This window comes from Tympanuchus pallidicinctus, unplaced genomic scaffold, assembly GCF_026119805.1.
Source record: "Tympanuchus pallidicinctus isolate F22 unplaced genomic scaffold, pur_lepc_1.0 scaffold17, whole genome shotgun sequence".
In the NCBI taxonomy this organism is placed as follows: domain Eukaryota; kingdom Metazoa; phylum Chordata; class Aves; order Galliformes; family Phasianidae; genus Tympanuchus; species Tympanuchus pallidicinctus.
Genome location: NW_026294690.1, coordinates 12,749,167 through 12,770,513, shown reverse-complemented (window position 1 = coordinate 12,770,513; position 21,347 = coordinate 12,749,167). Strand labels below are relative to the sequence as shown.

The following is a 21,347-nucleotide window of genomic DNA, read 5'->3' as shown; positions in this document are numbered from 1 at the left end:
TTGTGCAGGGCACATTAGTTACTCAACCTCAGAACTGAGATGGACACAGGGATGGGTTTCAGGCACATAACTCACCTCCATGTCTCTTCTCATCTGCCTGTCGTGCTGCCCGCCTCAGCTCAGAAAATTTCTTTCCTTTGTCAGTTAATTCTCCCCACAGGCTGTGATGACATGGGCTGCACTCTGGGGCACCGCTGAACTCAAGCAGAGCACAAGCACCTGGACATGGTCCTCAGGCATCACCCGAGCAGTGTCAGCATGAGCATCCCCATCCCTCCTGCCTCTTTCTGGGCCCTCAGTTACACCAGTGCAACTCTGGTTACTGCATGAACCAGACTGGGAACTAATCTAGTTTAAATCAGGGCAAGAAAAAAAACCAACATGGATTATTTCTCAATACAGCTCATCACATGGTTGTACAAACATTTGCTTTGGTATCACAGAGGGCAGTGGGAGGGCATGAATGGAAGAGGCTGCTTAAACCACTGCTGCTGAAATAAATACTTGAGCAACTGCACCTGAGGCATTCTTAAAATCAACACATCAGCTCTCAGAAAGTGTTACCTAGCAAGTCCAGGAGTGAGAAAACAAGCAGAATCACAAATATTTTAGAATAAGCTGAAGCAGCTTTTATCATTGTGAGCAAGCAATTTTACAGTGGTCTGTAAATTTGCAATGCTCCTTTTTCAATCAGTACAGTAGATGAACAACACATTGTGTACTCATAAAATAAAACCAAGAGATAGGTTCAAGCATCAATTCAGCACTTTTTACAACCCACTACAGAAAGAAGTTCTCTTTACTTTTTCTTTTCCCAATGAAGTTTTTTGCACTACCCTACCAATGGAACAGCCCATATTCCCCAGAATTTAACACCAAATGTCAGTTTTCCAAGCCATGGTCATTAGATATGATAACTACAACAGCCTTTGGTCTTACGCTGCAGGTTTCATTTCTAAATTACAAATTGATTTAAAAATACAGCAAACCAATCCTTTTTTTGGTGCCGTTTCACCAGTGACTGCATTCAGATGCTGAAATATTGAACACCTGAGCTTGCTCCCAATGAGGTCTTTGCCACCAAGTTCAACAACGAGATTGTCAAACTGTAAGTGAGTTGGCTTCAGGTCACACAGAAAATCAATGAGAGTCAGAGAACAAACTTGCATCTCCTGGTGCTCAGTGTTGTTCCTTCTGTGCAGAAAAGTACTGCTGGAGAAGTGTGAGGCTGTGTCACAAGACCTGCTCCAAGGCCTCTCTGTTCAATTCAGCAGGATGCTTACTAGAAACCTAAGAAAACTCATATTCTCTACTAAATTCTATAGGGTTTTGCCCAAGGAAATTTAAAGGCCTCTTTTTCCCAAGCCGTCTCTTATACACACAAGGCTATAAACAAGCAATGCAAGCTTGCTTGCTCTTTGAAAGGCAGCAGCTGTGTTGTTCCAAAAATCCCTCCTGAATGTAAACATATTAGCACTGTATAAACAGCTTGATTTAATAAGAAATGCAATACAATATTCCTGCTTTGTCTTTGGGATCACAGTGTTGATGGTGGCAATAATTCAGAGGTGAATTATGGTATCTGCAGAAAAGAAAGAAACAGAAAACTCTCCAGCTATAGCGCTGAATTAATTTCTTCCTCTTAGCTGAAAATGAGAAATGGCTATAATTTAGTTCCCATTTAAAAGTTGCTGTTGGCTAAACTCTAAAATCTTAATCGCGTCTTAATATTCTCTGCTTATTTTTCCCTTTGAAATCACAGTCTATAGCAATGTAATATTTAGATTAAAAATCAAAACGGAAAACAAACAGGGGAAGGTCACCAGTCGCTCCTAAAAATATTGTTTTTTTCTGAGGTGACAGAATGCAATGTGCATCTCAGTATTTTAGTTGATTTCTTAACCCTATTCACACTTTTACACCTCTGTGAGAAAGAAAGTGCCACTGACCTCGGGTTTTCCTTACAGTGTCAATGTTCAGGACTTGTTCAATTTGCAAGAAGAATACAGAGAAAGCTTCAAGCCATAGTATGGCTCATCATGCTGTAGGAAGTCGTCGTGTTGCAAAAAAACTGAAGTCACACTCAATCCCTAAATAGTTTGGAGGTCACTACCAACACATTGTGATTCTCAAAGTTCATAGAAAAGGCTTTAAGAGTAACAGTGGCAGAGAATGCAGAACATGGAAGTCAAATTTTAAACTGACCTTGAAGAACTGCAGAATGATCTCACAGTACTGAGTCTGGATATAAAATCACAGATGCAAAACAAATGCCCAGAAATGCAGAAATCATGTGCTTGGTAAACTGCAGCTTTCAATGCACACACTTGAATGGGCTCTGTATGAGCTAGTAGCACTCCAAAGAAAGATCCTAAAATCTGAGTGAATAGTTCTCCAAAACTATGGTTGTCCAAACAGAATCCAATTTCTGGAATCAGTCTGAAAGGAATGAATGCTGCTATGCCTCAATACTAAAAGATACCAGTTTCAGGTTTTAGAACTGGGAGCAACAGCTCCCTTCATTGTGCCCAGGGCAGCTCAAGGACCAGCCAGGCCAGCTTCTCCTTATGAAGAATCAAAGATGCATGGAAACAAGCTGCCCCCATGCCCAGGAAGAGGAACTCCTACCCACCCTCTGTGCACTCCGTGGCTCCCGGTCATCACACAGTGATGCTCTCTTCATTGTTCTGGGATAACAGACAGGACAATTTTTGCAGTTTCATTATGCTGACCTAGTTTATTTTCTGCTCTTCCAACTTAAGATCACATACATCTCTTTGCACAGTAGTGCCATTAGAAGTACTGAATTTAAGAAACTTCAATGGAAAGGTAATTCAGAACTGCTGCTTGCCTGTAAGTTCCCATCCCTTTTCATTACTGAGATGGCTATCATGCTAAAAAGAAGGAAATGACCCTTTCTCATCAACATCAATTGTTGATCCTTTTGAATTGTTGATCCTTTGAATCCTTTCACCATTTGTCCAGGATCCACATGGAAAAGGAACTAAGAACAGAAAATTACCTCTGCAAATAAGGGAGTCTAATTCAGAAATGGGACAAATCATTCCCATATACGTTAAATTACAAGAAGCCTCTAATGAACACAGCATGGAAGTTCCAAAGATACAGGGAAAGCTTCATCAAACAGTGACTGATTCCTACGATTCTCCTTTTCACATAAAGTGAAGGGAAAATGAAGCTTCTTTACAATATATCATCACAAAACTTACTTTAGTTCTGTATCACAGAATGAGTTACAAAGGAGCAGAACAGAGAGAAACGTTTTGCCAAACCTTCATAAGCAAACCATTAATTCCTTATTTTGGTCCCTGGATAACAGGAGACCAATGCAATGTGAAGAAGCAGAAGGCTTTGCTCTGCTTCATTGTTCTACTTATGTCACCTCTGTTCTTTAGTCTTGTAATCCCACAAATGCTCAGAAATGCAAAAGTGAAAATATCATTTGTTTTACCCTTGTGATGTATTGCCAAAGGGTAGCCATGTCTCTTCTGCATTTTCTACTTGTCTGGGTGGTATTTTTCAATGCTTTTTCTCACAAGAGAACAAACAATTGCTGTGCAAGAAAAGACCCCTTGGTCCAGCACGCCTGTCCCCTTGAGGGTTATCCTTTTACAACAAGCGTTTCTCTGCATACAGCATCTTCCCCTCCAATAGCACGTTTCCCTTACTGAAAAATCTGTCTCAAACTCTTCTTCATGCCATTTGCTTTGATGGTGTTATTTAGCAAATTATTCCATATGTTGCCTATTAGATTTCAAGCTAAGTATTTCTTCCTGAAAATCCAGATCACTGTTCCTTTCCAACTTGTAAATGACACTCTGAGCTGTATGAGGTTCTCTTTTTCCTTACTTTCAAGCACTCCCAGAGATAAACATTTTATTTTCCCTGAAGAATGCTAATCACATTGAAAAGGGCATACAAAATGCTGTGTTACCACTTCAATGACATGGTCTGCACAGCGTGAAATGTTACCGTGGACAATTTGTGTTCTGGCTGCTTGCTGATTTATCCTAAAACACGCATTCCCTTCTCTTATATACGTGTTCTGTATTTGTTTAAAAAATCCTTGGAGCCATAAACTAGAAATGCATTATTTTGAACTGAGAACGAGTACCCTCAAGTTTATTTATCGTTCCTCAATTTATTGCCTCATATTTATAAAAAAAAAACCCTTTTGACACAGTTTCCATGCCTATATTAATTTTTAACCTCTAACTTTTTTTTTTTAACATCAGCTATACGCATACAAATTTATCCATGGTTGTCAAAGGCTTAAATATATTATACACTCATACTTTTACCAAAGCTATCGATGAATGTTAACTACTCATGCAAATTATGCAGAACAGATAAAATCCAACTGCCGTCTGAATGCAAAATAACAAATATTACAGGTTTCAGTTAAAGCCTTTGTTCCTGTACTTCCCTTGATTTATCTGCGAGGTTGTTATTACTAAGCAAATAAAAATGTGATGAGGTAGATGGTTAGGAATTTGAAAGATAAAAAGCATTTAACTTTAATTAATGTATGTTAATTTTAGACTTGAATAACATTATGATCTATTACAAAAAGCAGTATTTACCAAAATTAGTCTCATCACTAAGCCAGTTCTTTCAAACCTTAATATTCTCTCAGGGACAGCACTGTTACTCTTTAAGTGGATTAAATACTAATTTTGCAATTATTTATCTCCATCCATTAGTGAAATTGCAGGAAACGTAAATGTTTTTCAAACAATGAGAGGTACCAACATTCTTCTCCATAATGGTTGTTAGCATTTTATCTCCAAATCCTTCCTCCCTAGCAGAGCATTTTGTACTGAAGCAAGATAAACTAGTCCTACACTACAGTGCTTCAGAATATTCCATATACTTTGAGGGCTTGGCTGGTATGAATGTGACCAAGTTTACTGTTCCAAAAGAAAGAAAAACAGGAGAGATTTTGGACAAGAGGTATACTGAAGAGCAGGACACTGAACTGGCATCTTTGTATCTTTTCCAATTTCGGCTTCTACGCATGCATCAGTGCAATTTTATTCACTTGTTTTATTGCAGTCATGTCAATTATTAGCTAATATAAAGAGAAATGATCTTTACAAGAGTACTGTCATCTATTCACTAATGTATTTTAGAATGTTCCCAGCCTTGACAATTTGTCATTGATCATCAGCAAAATGGGGGTACTGGAAAACAAATTGGTATTTTTTTAACTGATTCTGCAAATAAAATGATCAATGGACTGCTATTCCTCCCCAAAGCTACTCTTCTGTGTCTTGGCTAATCAGATTTTGAAATAATTCCAAAATACCTTTTCTGAGGTTAATCTCTGGTTACATTTCACTACAAGACAAGTGAGGTGTCTCAGAGTTTTGGTTCTGACGTAAGAATGCACTCCAGTTTCTGTCTTCTTCTAAATTAACTGAAGTTGGTTTGTTGGTGGCAAACCTAGCCTTCATCACTGAGCCCAACTGGTGTAAAGGATGACATCTCTCCTTAAGAGGATGTTTTTCCTGCAGGATCTGTACTTCAGAACACTTCACCAATGCTACATTTAGAACGTGCTCCTAAGTGCAGTGTTACGGAGCATTAAATTATTTTATCCCTCTTTCATGGAAATACAAAGGAAGAAAACAAGCACCTTAAGATCACACAGGAATTAAGTCTCACTGGGCTTTTCTCCCATGACCATCTTTCCTCACGGCTAAGACTAAGGCTAACTGTGGAAATATCTGTTGACATTACAGCTGGCTCTGACATTGCTATTAGTAACCAAATTTCACGACACAAAAAAACGGTATTTGAGGCTGTTGAATAGTTAACCCAACAGAGACGTTCCAGCAACCAGAGAGACAACTAATGCATCTATCATCATAACATCCAACAAAATAAAAAACACAGCACCACACTAAAAAAATCATTCCAAACGTGTTTCAAACCATGATCAGATTCTGCACGTAAAGGAAACATGCTCACCTCCAGTAGACAAGCACAGCAATGAGAAGAATGAGGCACACAAAAGTCAGTGCTGAGACCACAATAAGCGGGATGATCCATTCCATTTTACCAGGAGAAGGTCTCGTGGCCATGCTGGAACTGTTCTTGTCAGCTGCATATTAAGCACACAATAAAAACAATCACAAAGTGTAAAGAGATTTACAGTGTGGAGAAATGTGTCAGGAAAACAAATAGTTTCTCCATTTTACATGATATGAGCAAACATTCAGAGCAAAGATCTTCTAATTGCAGGGTGGGACTCCATTTGTCTTTAATTTGAAACTTAAGAGCACAAAAGTATGGTGTTTATTGCCACATATGGCTTGGATTTTACTCCTGCCTGTAATTACAGTGTCATACACAATTTTAGGACTCATGCAAGCACCTATTATCAGACATGGAGGATCCCACTGAATTATTCCACCACAGTAGCAAAGTAAATATTTTGCTCCATCATCACTGTTTGCAGGTAAATGCACCCTGTTTCTCAACACTACAGGGCAGCTCTTGTTTGCCAAGTTCAGCATACTCTCCTTCAGAAGTAAATTTCTTGGTAACTATCTTAAAATAAAAATCCTCAACATGTTGGGTGTCATGTCACATCATTTGCTGAATTGTCACAATCTGGTGAGTTACTGCATACGAATGCACTTTTTAGCATATGGATTGTCAAGATGGATGGATGAATGAATGGATAGTATGTGTTGTAACTGACAGAAGAAATCATTATGCTACAGCTTTTGAACAAAATTAAAGTTGGTCAATATTCTGAGATCTGGTCGAGTAACTGTTTCACTTTTTTCATGATTCGAACACCATGATAAAATTACTGCAAGTACTGAAGTTAATGAGAGTGGACCCTGTAACCACACTGTGTGACAAAAAATGTCTAATTTGTGAAAATTTGAATAGACTTGATGAATAATCACTTTTAGATATAATTTTCAGATACTTATTTATATTTATTTCAAAGATAATTATCAGATATAAATTTCAAGCTTCTACAGAATTGGACTCAAAGACCCTTCTGTGAGTCCCTTGCAGCTTGGGATATCCTACGATTCTAAAATCATGGTAGGCAGAATGAGATTATAAACAAAAATATAGAAGTGGATTCTGTATTTCATTCATGTTTCTGAAAAAAACAGGCAGGAGCTGATCAATACCTGTCAGTGGATATAATGGGAAACAATTACTGTAAACAGCTTCTGATTTGAATGAGAATTGAAATGTACATACTTGACTTCTACTTATCAGCCCATGCAAGTCTTTCCTTACCAATGTGCTTCCTTGCCCTCCTTCACTACTGTATTATCATATCTTCTGAAACTGCTGCAAATCCGACCAGAAGAACATAATTGCCTTTGCACCGTGGGCAGGCAAAACACAGATAATTGGAAGTCACCAGATGTCACATAATATAAAGTCATACTCTATTTTAATAGTATTTAGATTATACTCCTCCATAGGCAGGAGTAAAATTCAACTAACATGGAAGTAAAGGTTAATTGTAAATGCTTTTTGCCTGACTGCTGAAAACAGAGTGAGGCTGCAGGCTGCTGCAAGCCCAGCAAGAAATCTTTCTCGTTTTAAGAAATAGGCTGATGGAGGTAATGCCCTTTAGCAAGCAACCTAAATGAAGTGCTAATCAGAGGGATGTTTGGGGGAAGTGAACGTGCACTGAGTGTAGAAATTATCAAAGCAAGATGAGTAGCCAGTTGTCTCTGACTTCAGTCTGAAAAGATATTGAGGTTACCAACAGAGCCACACATTGTTGTACTTAGAGCACGTGGCGAGCTTTAGTCTTCACAGCATACTAATAACATACAACATACCATTTTAAAGACAGGTCTTTGATATCCTTGACCAGCAAAGAGTAAGAAAAAGAACAACCCCGAACTAAAAGCAAAGATTTATTCTCTGTATTTGTAAAACTTGCAAAAATCATAAGCCCTGAGGCATCTTTTTTCTTTTTTTTTTAATCAGTGCATTTCAAATCATCTAATAGCATGAAAAAGTTAAGACTGTGAGGTAAGTGTTACTAATCAGAACGGCAAAAAGGAAAAAGTAAAAGCATGCACTGAAATAAAGCCCAGCAAGGAGCCAAATGCTCCCCACCACCTTATATCTATTAGGATATTACTTCATTTCCCTCTAAGGACAATATTCTATTCTGTTTCACCTCCACATATTTCAACATAAAAACGTATGGTTTTGTTTGCACGGGAAGAAAATTAAATCCATTCTAAGCACAGCACAGGCAAGAGTCCCAATGCACACTAACAAATTCTGCAATGCTCATGATGCTCCTCTGACTCAGTCTACTGTGGAGAACACACTTATCTGCCCCTGCCAACTCCATCTACCGCAGATGTGAGGATCAGAAGTGCTCAGTGTGCCGAGTGCCAGAATTGCAAATGCCATTCCTGCATGCTGATGGCTGGCCCTGACTTCCAGTTGGGAATGCCTAGGCAGTGATGTGCTGCAGAAAAACATAAACCATTCCTGCCATTCCTGTGCTGGCTTTGAGGATGTGTTAGGTGTTTTCCACTGCTAAGTAAAGTGTTGAGAGAGGTTAAATAAAACAATGCTAGTAAAGCTGTTGTAGAATGACAGCTGGGGCTAGAAGTGTAGCAATAGAGCTAGAGTGCTGGTGGGTGTCTCATTTAGGCAAAAAATCCTAAGAATAGGCAGCACGCTGAGCAATGTGGAAAGAAGTTAAAGAAAGCACACACAAAAAAGACAGATCCAGGCCTATTTATTTCCCTGTTCACCTCATATCAAAACACATACCATCAAAAATACTAAGAATTTAACTCTTCCTTTTCCAAAGCAAGAATGTTGAGACATGGTATCACCAACAGCATGTCCTTGTAGGGGAAAAAAAAAAAAAAAAAGGCTTAAAAATGGACCATGAAACTCAATTTTTCATAAGAAATGTAAACAGTTTCCAGTGGCATATGCCTTCGTTGAATTAATTCAGTTTGCCTTTTACTGGCTTGGAATACATCCCGGTAGGAGGGAATAAAAATTATTACAGTGTATTTGTTTCAGGAGGTCCCACATGACACAAGCCTCAGCACTGCTAGATTAACTTCTACGTCTGCAAAAATCTATAACTTGCACTTTTCTGCGAAGCACTCATTCAGCAATGCCATCCAGGTCCTGGAATGGATGAGGCCATGGAATGGACATTATTATAGAGTAGTGGGCAGTGAAACTCGTGTACAAAGGTCAAGGCATTCCATAGACTACGAAACGTACTGTTTTGTCTGTGTATTCCTGGTAGTTGGTTACTGAGAATGGGGAAGTTTATATCCCTGAAGTTGCACTGCCTGCTATAGTAAGCAACTGTAGGTGCAATATATAAGGTATCTACCTTTTTATTTTGAAACTTCCCATTATCGTTCCTTGACGTTACACAAACCACAGTACAAAGTTCTGTTTGTTGTACTGTTACAGATCCCTAACTACGAAGTACACATTCTGCACGCCCAAAGAAAACCCCCACTGCGGTGCTGCCTCAGATCATCTTGTCACCTGAAAGAAAGGCAGCTACCAGCAAACAAAATTACTGACTTGTACAAAGCTATTAGTTATTCAAACATGGAGCTGCAAAAACATGTGCTTTTTAAAAAGATTACTTTCACATGAGCTTGTATTATTGCACAGCTATTTTCTTCCTATTTCTTTGAAGGCATTTCTGCAGCATTCATACTTACAGGTTGAACACAGCATGGCATGGCTTTTCACTGTTTTGTAAACAGATGCCAATCATGTTTAACCCTGATGCTGGATAACTGAGATTCATACTGCTTGCCCACTCAAATTGCTTTCAGTAATCCAATTCTTTTATATGCAAGCCATTTTACTGCTTGCTCATATAAACTGCCATGCGAAATGGCTCATATGCCACAGGAAAATACAGTTTAATAATCCTTGCCATGTATGGAGAAAGAAAGAATTACACAGATGTTTAATTATCTTAATGAGGTTACCCCCAAAAGGCTTTTGTAACCTCAGGCCTGGCAAAGACTGCTTAATAAACTAAAATTCACTATGCTAAAACTACATGCCTGGCTTCAAGTTTAATCTGTACATTGTGATCTCTCTACATGGCCCTCCCAGGGGAAGAACTCAGCATAAATGAGTGGGCGCTGAGGGATGGGAGGACCCAGGTGAAGTTTCCATCAAGAGCCAAACCCAGACCTCTGTTCTTAGTCCCAGTTCATGACTCAGGTTAAAAGCCCCAACCAGGCTTGCACTGCCTTGCTCACAACATCTCCTTTCTTCATCTCCTATCGAAAGCAGAGGGTCTGCTCAACTTTTCGGCACAACAAACCAAAATTCTATTGGGCTGTATCTGCTGTAGACTGATTAAACTGAATCATCCTACTTCCCTGCTTCTTTCTTTTTTTTCTTTACTTTCACTCTATTTTTTTTTTTCTTTTTTTTTTAGCATCATTCTAATTGCTGCTTTTCTAATTTTCAGGTTTCAGAGTCACAGACAATGCTGAGCAGCTGTGTGTGTAACAGTTGCAGATCAAAGGTACAATTAGCCTAATGTGGGCAACAAAACAGAGAAAGGGATGATCAGTAAAATGAAAGAGGAGAATGCAAGCAAGCGCTCAGTGACAGAAGAAAATCATTAATGTTGGCCAATACCACCAGACAAGAAGAGGCCGATGCCATTTGGAAAATAATGACATGGCCTCAGGAGAGGTGTGTGTATGTGTGTGTGAAACAAACACTAAAGGAAAATGAGCCTTGATGTACTAATTGGCCTCGCACTTTCCCCATAATTTCTCGTGTTCCCTGTTCCCTTCTAATCATCCACACTCATGAGTACTTCCCCATTCAGTTATCTCCTCACAACTGCTAATTTGTTGCTATAGAATTAATTTTACAAGTGTACATTGTTATGAAACAATTTTCTGCTCTTTAAAATGATTAAACTTTCTACTCACAAAGACATTTTGGAAACTCTGACAGCTTTCTTAAAAGTGTTTTCCTGTAGAAAAAAATGCATTCAAAAAAGTTCCTGCTCTCTTATTCAGACACATCTACCAAAATATTTGGGCAAATTCTGGTCAGGCAGGCCTCAGCTCTTCCCAGTCACAGCCTGGGGACAAGATGCAAGGAGAAGAGCCCTGCCTGGATGGACTTTGAAGGACAACATCCTCACAACTACAGAGATTCAGACTGAATGCCTCTGTCCCAAAGGCACTAAGAAGCATCTCAAAATCTTAGCAGAACTGAAGAATGTTTGTCTTACAATGTCTAGGCAAGGAGTTGCCATAGTTGTGAACAGCCTAGCTTTTCCCACCTAGAAGTCAAGGACAAGGAATGAACAAGGGAAAACTGTACACTACGGACCTTTCTTCTCTGAACAGCTACTCCTGCCTTCAGCTGCCAAACGTCTTCCCCAGCATGCTGAGGGACCTCGAAGCAGCTTGTCTGGGAAGCTGAAAATCACAGAATCGTTTGAGTTGGAAGTGACCCTTACAGGCTATCCAGCCCATCTCCCCTGCAATGAACGGGGACATAAAACATGGCACAGTTCCCTCCCTTCTCACTGGGTACATCACCAGAGGTTTAACTAAGATTTAACAAAGGTCAGCTGGGGTAAAACAGATGACTCTTTCACTTATCTTATTCCCCAGCTAATACATGCTGGTTACTTCAGACTTTGTTTCCTATACAGGGAAACCAGATTGTTAATAGACTGTGATCTTCAGAAGTTATCCTTCCCCCATATAAGCACAGAAAAACCTCATTTGCAGAGTCTTTTCAAGACCAATCATCTTTGCATGCAGTCTTCAGGTAGGGTCACTTCAAGCTTCCAAGCCTGCAAGTACGCAGAGCTCTTAAAAGAGCCTGTCAGGTAGGAGGCAAAGCTGCATTGAACTACTTTCAGTGATAGTTCTCTGCATGCTAAAAAGAGACAGAAATCACTACAGAGTGAGGGGATACAACCAGCAAGTACTTCTTAGCAATATGAATGATATTTCTCTCTTCATTGATTTTTATCTTCTTCATGGAATAAAACCCTATCTAATAAGAATCATTTTGTCATGATCTAGCTAGTAAGACCAGCTATTCATCCTTATTTCAATTTGTATTAGGCTGAGAACAAGCCACAAGGCCTTCTGCCAGCACTTACATAAGGGGTGTCATAGTTGGGCCATCTAAGAAACTAGTGCAAGAGAAAACACAAAGCAAGAAAGGCAAGAAGAACTAAAGATAGCTATTCCAGAAGCAGCTTTACTGATGCAGATCAAACTGTTGGGTAACAATGCTGAATGCTTACTCACAGCACTGCAAAGAACATTCCCTCCCTCTCACTAAAATGGTGTTAAGGGCAAATGGCATGCTGAAAGCTGCCTGGCAGGCATCTCGCATCATATTCAGTGGGAGCAGTGGACTTTGAAGATGATTTTCAGGTGAGGAGTAAGAAAAATGGCAGAATATTTATTAAAAGTAAAATAAAATTAAAAAAACAGCAAAATATGATGTACATTTCTTGGTTTCCTCATTAATCTGTTCTCTTACAGAACAGTTATGATTCACAGCATTACAGTCAGGTCAGCATTTCTGTAACAAATGTTATTAAAGATAGGATTTAGCTTTGTTTTTTAAATTGGTTCTCAGCTATAACTGAGTGCACAACGTCTGCATTTTCGTGTTTCTAAACGTAGGGAAAAATAAATATTTAAGGTTTTTTCATAGTAATCTAACTCCAGACCTGCTTCAATGGAAAACGAAATTACAAAACAGTCTATAGATTAGCAAAATAAACAATAACAATCAAATAACAAATAATAAAAACATGCGGTATCTTATAAATGCTGTGGTAATGCACATAATCACTCAGACAAACTTCTTCTTGTATCCAAATCCTAGACCATACTCTGCCAACAAATCTGTATGAATGCACTCCATTTGCTCCTTGCAGTTAAAATATCTGTTTTTCTCACCAACACCTTGAGATCCTCAAGAAAGAACATGTCTATACCCAATGGACCTTCTGCACACTTAGCTGGGAGCACCAGGAGATGCCTGTTTATGTAAGCAGCTCCTGACCATACAGGATTTGGTGTTCTGATAGATGCAAAAAGATTGTAAGGGCTGCGTACGTTGTGGAGAGTAGGTACATAAATCTAGAGTGGATGTACACAGGAGAACTATAATTCTTATCAGGACAAATGAACAATTCCATGAGCTCACTCTGGCTGAGATCATTTCATACATAAAAGAAGGCAACCCCAGCACAGAAGGTGCCTTGCAAAATCAGAGCATGTAGGTTTTGAGGTGAGGAATAAACCACCAATGATCCCATATTTGGGAGAATATCTCAAAGCCCTATCAGGGAGAATCCTGCAGATAAACAAAATTAGCTTAGAGCATACAGAGAAAGCCTCCCTTGAAACACCAGCTTGGCACAGCAACCACTCTTACAAATTAATTTCACAGCTATAGTTCACTGCATTTCTCTTTTTAAAAATCAAAACAAAGCTCTTCACGTAGCCTTTTCCCAAAACACTTTTTCCAAATTTTCTCTTCTATTCAGGAATACGAGTAGCAGAAATCTGTTGTAAGAAAATAAAATTATCATCCTTCTCTCTCTCCTCCTCCCAGCAACAATTTGTTGGTCGGGTCCTGTGATGAACTATCTAATGGGGAAACCAGGCACCAAAAAAAATTGTTGTGCCTTTTGGAAATCAGTAAGGAATGTGGTTTGTGTAACTTCCCAACAATCTTATGCTTGTAAAAAGAGTTTCCCCGGATGTCACTCACCTGGATTAATGGTGATGAATTTGTTATCTGAGGGATGTTCCTCTGGAAACCTGTCGTCCTTTGGGAGAGGTTTTCTTGTTGTCTCTGGTCTTCTCGGGATCTTTCCCAGATAAAGTTCATCGGTGAACGCCAGCGGCACTTGGGTGGAAGGGAGAGGCTGGGGCTGAGTGTCTACTTCAGTAAAACTCTCCTCCTCAGGATGTCCAGCCTTGGGAGCAACATTTTGGTTTGGCTCTTCATCTGATATGGTTTTATTTCCTTCCTCCTCAGCAGTCCAATTGGGTGAACCCGTAGCCACGCTGGGCTCTGTGCTATTGCGTGCTTCCGCCGCAGCTGTTGCCCTGCTTTTCTCCTTCTTTTCAGCCTCCTTTTCATCTTCTTCCTCACGCTCTCTTTCTCCATCCTCACTTTCACTCTTTTCATCCTTCTCCCCTTCCTCGGCTCCCTCGCCATCCTTTGTCAGTGCCGAGTCCCGCTCTGGCCCTGGGGAGGCAGCAGCAGGCTCAGTGGTGGCCACCACAGGCCGCCCAGCCTGCTTGCTGGGGGCGGCTGCCGTGGGCAGCCGGGTGGGCCACACGCTGCTGGGGAAGGAGGAGATGCCGCTGCCGCTGAAGCCCAGCCCCGCCAGCAAGGTGCTGGTCACCACTGAGGCCACGGTGGCCTGGCTGCCACTGGAGGAAGGCCCCATCCCTGTGGCCATGGACACAAAGGAGAAGGGGAGCCCCGAGGAGGTCCAAGTGGAGGAGCCGGAACTGATGGGAGCCATGTCGGCTGAGGAGGCAGGAGAGGCTGTGGGCTTGAGGAGATCACCAGGAGCAAAGGGGAAGAAAACAAGAGCAGAGAGCATCAGTAGGGGTCCTAACACGCTATCTGTGGTCATTTTCCCTTTGTTTTTCTCTCCCTTTCCGCACAAACACCATTCTGCTATTCTCTTACTTTGAGAGACCTGAACTACCCAGATGCAAGGCTGAACCAGGAACAGCAGAAGCAACAGAGCCACAAATAACTATAAGAGGAAACCTGTGTTTGCTATTTCTGAACAATCGCTACCATAAAAAGCCTCTTTATTCCTTATTTGATGGTGGAACACTCTCCATCCACATCACCAGTGAATTGTGAGTAGTGTTTCCTCTCAGGGGTAAGAGAAGATTTAATGAAGCTTAATGAGTTTAGCTTCATTACTCACAGTGCTTTAATCCTCAGAATACAGAAGCTTAAAAATACAGTGTTACATAAGGGTTGTCCTGAAATAACAGCTGTATTGCCAACATGTGCATCCATGGCTGGTGGGTTTGCTCTGATAGGAAACTGGCTCTTCCCACATGCACTGTGAGGGCCTTAAGTAGTACTGTTTTAATTTCCTAAAGTACCCATGAGCATCATTCTGCTAAGGACTAGTGCTGCAGCAAACATGAGATACTGCTCTCTTTAGAAAAGAGCTGCAACAATACTAGCTGGGCACTCCTGAAGGACTTGCAAAGCATCAGGGTCTTTTTGGCAAGTCAGCTCTACCAGCATCATCTGACTGAAAGACCCACATGTGTACTTGGTTTTCTCCATCCATGGGATTCTGCCTGCCCATACGAGTTCCAGCCACTGCCAGGTAGCCTGGAGAACTGAGGGGAAGCAGAGAACAAACCATGAACTTAGACATCTCTGCAGACTGCCAATGTTACCCCCATAAAGTCAACTTGGTGCAATGTGCACTCATTCTCTGTGCACAAACATGTATGTTCCACCTGAAATGGAGAACTTTGGTATATATAAGAGAGAGACAAACAATTCTAAATTATATGTAGAAAAAGACAGTGAGGCCAAGTGTGTTTGTCTAAGGACAGGAAGCAATTATGTGTGAGAGCTGAGATCAACACTGTCCACATCACCTCAACATGTTCTCTTTCTGACTTACTACAATCTGCTTCTTGGTACTAGATTCGCCAGCAAGAAGAGCTTTAGGTGGAAAGGTGCCTACCATACAAGGACAAACAGGGGTTAAATAGGTCCTACTGAATCTCAAACAAGGCCATAAGATGTCTGTATTTCTGAAGCTGAAATCTGTAACTTAACAGTATTTCTGCATCTCTGTAATTCCCAGTTTCAATCAGGCCATGCAGTTGAAATGCTGCAGCAAAACAAGAAAGGCTCTCACATGTTATTTTTAACCAGCTGCAATCATAGAGTACCTGAGATCTCAAAAGCAAACCTGTGCTTTATAGATTTCAAGTCAAAACTTTAAATAAGCATCTAAACTTTTGGGTGCTTATCAGTGTGAATCCCTAAGGCACTGTGAGGTTTGCTCATTGCTGGCATGTGCAGTCTCAAAGCTGGACTGGGTATTACAACTTGGCAGCAGATTTTACATATCTAGAACACCTCTATACATCATTAAACCAACATTAATCATTCAAATTCAAGCTCTGTATGTCTTACTTGCTTACTAGGGAGTATATCAGACTGGAGTAGAATAAAACTAGAAGCAGCATCCTTGCAGAAAATTCAATAGTTTGAGCTCAGTTCATAAATCTGACTGAACGGTTTGGCGCACTGAGTATTGACAGTTTTTTCAGTTATTGATAGTTTTGAGCTAAGATGCTGTGCATGAAGCATGATTCTTGTTGCATATACTTTTGGCTAAGCAATTAATAAGAACAGTGAAATTAGTTTCCACAGTCATTAAGATCACATATCCCCTCTAAATGCATTCAAAACATATTTGGGAAGATTTTTTTTCTAACTCGCGAGTCCCCAGTGGTCAAAGCCTCTCAGAACGTGAAGTGAAAAAGCCAAAATCCCTTCCACGTGTCAGGTGGGTTCCTTTGCGGTTCGGTTCGAGCAACCACCTCCCCAGGACAGCGCGGGCTGCAGCACATTCACAACATCGTGCTGCCACCTGGTGGGAGCGCTGCCCCGACTCCCCAGCGCCCATCAGCTCACTGCAGTGATTGATGACCCCCAACTTACCACTCCTGTTTTCACAATTCTGGTCCCCTCGAAAATTCGAGTAGTGTTAGCTGAGAAATAAAAGAACAAGAGCATTTCAGTGGACTGGGAAGGGAGTCAGGAACTGACAGCCATATCACTATACAATTCTTGCTAAACAGTTGCTGAATTGCTACTATTAAGCCTGTCAACGGGGAAAGGAAATTGAGGCCTATGGATGAATCGGTAACCAAGGGCTTGGCAGGAAAATGTCAGAGAAGACCTGTTGCATGCAATGAAGTCCAAAATATATATGCTTTCTCAGTCTGGAGTTAAGGCAATTTTGATATTATTCACCTAACTCTGTACTTGTGCCTAAAGAGAGATGTGTTATTCTTTAAGCACTCAGGCCTGGCCTTTTTTTTCTGCCTTATATATTAGCCTTATATATTGCTATTTACCAAAAGTAAAACTATAATCACATTCTGAACAATGTTTTGAAAGCTTGAACACAGCTGAAGATTTGAAATCAAATTTCTTTTAGGGGAGACTTGGAAGGAAACACAACATCCGCTCTCACTGTAATGTGTGTATCACTTCCAACACTTTGAACTAGAGTTCCTGGAGTATCTGGCAAAACTGCCAGTAACTATTTACTCCTTTAACTGTAATGTAATAGGTATCATGGTCAAACCTCAAAGAATCTTTCAATTCTACCATCTGCCAAAAAAGGTCAGAAGCAGTAACACACAAGTTTCTGACTTCTGCCTGGCACCTGAAGTGAGCTTCATAACACTATGCTGTGACAAGATACTAAGAAATGGTGAGATTTTGATTGGACAGGACGTTTCCTGTCTGATTCCTGCTCTCCCTGTGATGTCGTTAACACCACAGCACACACTGCAGACACCCGGGCAGAACTAAGCTGTGTCCATGTTGTGCGTACAGTAAAACATCTCTACGTGTGATTCTCAACATGAGACTGATCTACTTCTCCCTTTACATAAAGTAAGTACATCTGCACGTTCTGCTATAGCTGATGTGTAAGAGTCTGCAATGGATTTGTTCTAGAAAACTAACACCAAGAAAAGTTTTGCACTAGGCAAATCCCCATCACTGGAAATAAGGCACTGACAGTCACTGGTCACAATATAAAATGAGCATTATCTGCATGCATTCAAACATCATCTGAAATCATTCCACACCATACAGCATTCTGTAAAGAAAATGTTAAACACGCAAAGAGTCACTTCATGTAAGAATATGTATGTACGTTTGGGTTTTTTTACCTTGAAAGAGCATAGTCTGGCTAAAGTCACTACGCATTTCATTTCGGCAAACTGCTTGAACTCTGAACAGATAAAGGATGTCAGGTGAGACATGGCTAATGATGGCCTTCTGTTTAAAAAAAATAGATATTATTCAGTTTTTTACCCCCACAGTACTGTCCATCAGTTTGAAATATATAAAGCATTGTGCTAACATTGTCTTACATGGCACAAACGTCCTCACTGATATCTGAATGGAAATTTTCACTGGTTCCCCAGGGAAGGGCAAGACCAAGGTCAAAGGACGTCCCTGAGATACAAACAATTCACTCAAACCTTGCAGAATTCACTGTTTCTCAAGGAAGAGAAAGGAGGTGAACATGCCCCATGACAGTCTTCCGCTCTGAGGGTCTCTGCTCTCAGAAACACCTACACTCCAAATTATTTGACCTTAAGGGAATTCAAATAAGATTTTTGTTGGCAGAGATGCAAGTCCCAAACCTGTTTTAAGCCCAGAGAAGGACAACATGTTCAAACTGACTATTCTGCAACCAACAGGTTGTGGCAGCAACTTGATGCTGGCGGCCTGCAGTAGCTCAGCACCCTGGCTGGGATGTTGCTATCCACTCTTACACACTAGATGCTGCCTTGCTGCCTTCCAGCTACTCCTCTGTGTTGCCTTAAACTGCAATCACATCAGTTCAGTTTTCAAGCACAAAGCACCCGTGGCTGTGGAGGTCACTGGAAATACCAGTGATCTCTTCAGCAAAACACTGTCTAGCTTTGTTTCAAGATGGGACATCCCAGCTGTCTCTGCCAGAGCACTAAAGGCAAATTGCACTTTCCTCCGAAAAAGAGTTTATTTCTTCTCTTGCCCCTAAAATAGACTAAGCTGTCGTTGCTTTCTTAACCTCCAAGCTCTGCTGCACAGCACAGGGTCTCACAGCAATTTATTTCCAAGCTATCACTCCATCACATCCCTTGCACTTTTAATTATTTCTTTTACATCAAACAGGATGCCGTCTCCATGCCCACCTCATTTTTGCTGATTAAGGCTCTCCTCCCTATACCTGATTAAAAAGAAATCTCCCTTAAGAGCGCAAAGTTATGACAAGAGAGAGGTTACAATACATCATAACCTTGGATGCCTTTCAATACATTCCTGTCTGGTTTTGTGAGGTACATCATTCCCTAATGTGACCCAGATAACAATGTCTAGTGGGGAAATTGAAAATATTAATGGAAAATGAAGTAAAAGAATCTTCATCTAAGGGAATAAGAGAAGTATTATTGTATAACTGATTGAATGGGCCCAGAGGACTGTGTATTTGAAAAAAAAAAACACGATAACAGTCATTAGGAATAACACTATGCTCCTGCATTTTTCATGTGCATATACAATTACTGATTTCATTATTCTAGAGGCTTTCTTTGATTAACAATAAACGGAGTCCTTTCAAACCTGAATATGTCACTTTGATTTTATATGCAGAGAACGTTAAAGACTGGTACAATACTTGCTTCCATTTAGACAAGAATGACAAGCAGATCAAATCCTAAATGGAGGAGATAGATCAGTGTTTGCATCTGTGCTGGAGCTGTCTTGCTCTTCCCACTTTTTCTCTTACAAGAGGAGTGAGGCAGCGCATGCACAGAGCAACTCTGCAATAATCCTCCTGCCCTGACTGCTGCTGGCAGCACTCACAGATCAGAAACCGATCCAAAGACTGCAAAGGGCTATGCACAGGGAAGAGCCTGAACCCAGCAGCAGATTCTGGGGGATCGGGGATTTTAATGTGAAAAGCTGTGAGCTGAACAGAAGCTAAAAGGTACTCAGAGTCTGACTATTTCCTGAGACAGCTGCTTCTTGGCAACAGCACATGAAAACGTGTCTGCAGATTTAGTCCTTTATGCACTCACATAAGCTATAAATTCAGACACCAGTGTTTTGGGTAAGTCTGTTAGGCAATGTTCAACTAATGCCTAACAATCTAATAGCAATACATGGCAAGTCAAATCCTAGTCTGTCTGTAATGTAACAGCTGCTTCCCTCCTCTGCTTCCTTCTGCTGAGAAGACAGTGTAAGGACAGTTTGATACGTGTGCCTGGGGCTGATGCTGTGGTTTTACCAGGTCCTTGTCACTGTCCTTGGTGAAAGTCTTCTCCTTTTCATCTTCATTTTTAGTCCAACTGTAGGAGATCATGTAGTTCATGATTGGAGGGTGGTAGATGTTTTCTGGTTGGTTCCAGGTTACCAGCAATGCTGTCCTGTTCACAGGCTGCACTTTCATGTTGACTGGGGGAGTGCTGCAAGCTGAAAAAGGAAAAGAAAAATATGAAACTTGTAAATAACTGAGAGAAAACAAACAGGGAGAACTGTGCCTCACTCTAAGACCCAAGCTTTTTCTTTAATGCCCTTGCCTGCAGTAATAGCTTACACTGCAATCCACTGAGACCAATGGGATTTAATACCACCTGCAGCTGCTTTCTGCTCTCCAGAGTAAAGGGAGAGAGAGAATCCATTCTCTCAAGCTGACTGCTCAGTGCTTTGCCTTAATTTTAGTGCAAGCATTTGCACGTATATTTCAACCTGGTCAATAAAAAGTTTTCTATTTCCACATTCACAATTACAGTAGAGCCCCATCTTTCCTGGCCCCTAGCCTCCCACCATATGAAGGGAGAAAACTACCTGGTGTGCTCTGCAAGCTCTGGCAGTAGTTGTATCCTCTAACAATGTGACACTGTTATGTCAGTAATCATTCTTCTCCTAACCCAGTACATCTTTTGTACACAAGAAGTTAGTTCTTGCTCTTTTTTCCTACATGTTTTCCTTCATAGTCTCTGAACTGTTTGTCATTAAAATATCATCAGCACAGCAAAGAGCAGCACCTGATGGCCCTCAGCCATCTCCTTCTGCTAGCAGGCAGGGGAACCTTCCAGCCAGCCTCCAAAAGCTGCGGCTTCCTCACCATACCCAGAGTGCAGAGGCAGAAGTCATTTCTGGCCCCAACCATGGTTGGTGCATGGTTGGACACAGAGCACAGCCCACTCGCAGCTGCTGCAGAACATACCTTTCAAGCAACTGAAATATGAAGGTCGAGGTACTAATGAAAAACACTAGATGGCACTCATATGCTATCTATAAAGTTTATCATTCACTTTCCAACTATGGAGTTCAGATATTTTCCAAGCTTTAAAATATTGTGTTTAAAATACACAGTTCGGGACAGATTCTCATGTTCACTTTCCAAACTCTGAAGCAAGAAAAATCACTTGAAATGATGCCTAAATACATGTGCTGTGGCAAAGGAGATGGTACATTTTGGCAGGGAAAGTCAAAGTGTCTCC

General features: G+C 40.8%; 1 protein-coding gene across 3 annotated transcripts in view; it reads right to left on the bottom strand.

Moving 5' to 3' along the window:
* PTPRG (protein tyrosine phosphatase receptor type G) overlaps positions 1–21,347 on the bottom strand; it is a 429,273-nt gene that overhangs the window by 54,235 nt on the left and 353,691 nt on the right. For all 3 annotated transcript variants that reach the window (XM_052678992.1, XM_052678993.1, XM_052678994.1), the window contains 5 exons: positions 20,129–20,313; positions 18,021–18,129; positions 16,774–16,823; positions 13,813–14,608; positions 5,995–6,127 (listed from right to left, as the gene is read on the bottom strand). In XM_052678992.1, coding sequence (XP_052534952.1) covers positions 5,995–6,127; positions 13,813–14,608; positions 16,774–16,823; positions 18,021–18,129; positions 20,129–20,313 — 1,273 coding nt within the window. The remainder of the gene's footprint in view (positions 1–5,994; positions 6,128–13,812; positions 14,609–16,773; positions 16,824–18,020; positions 18,130–20,128; positions 20,314–21,347) is intronic.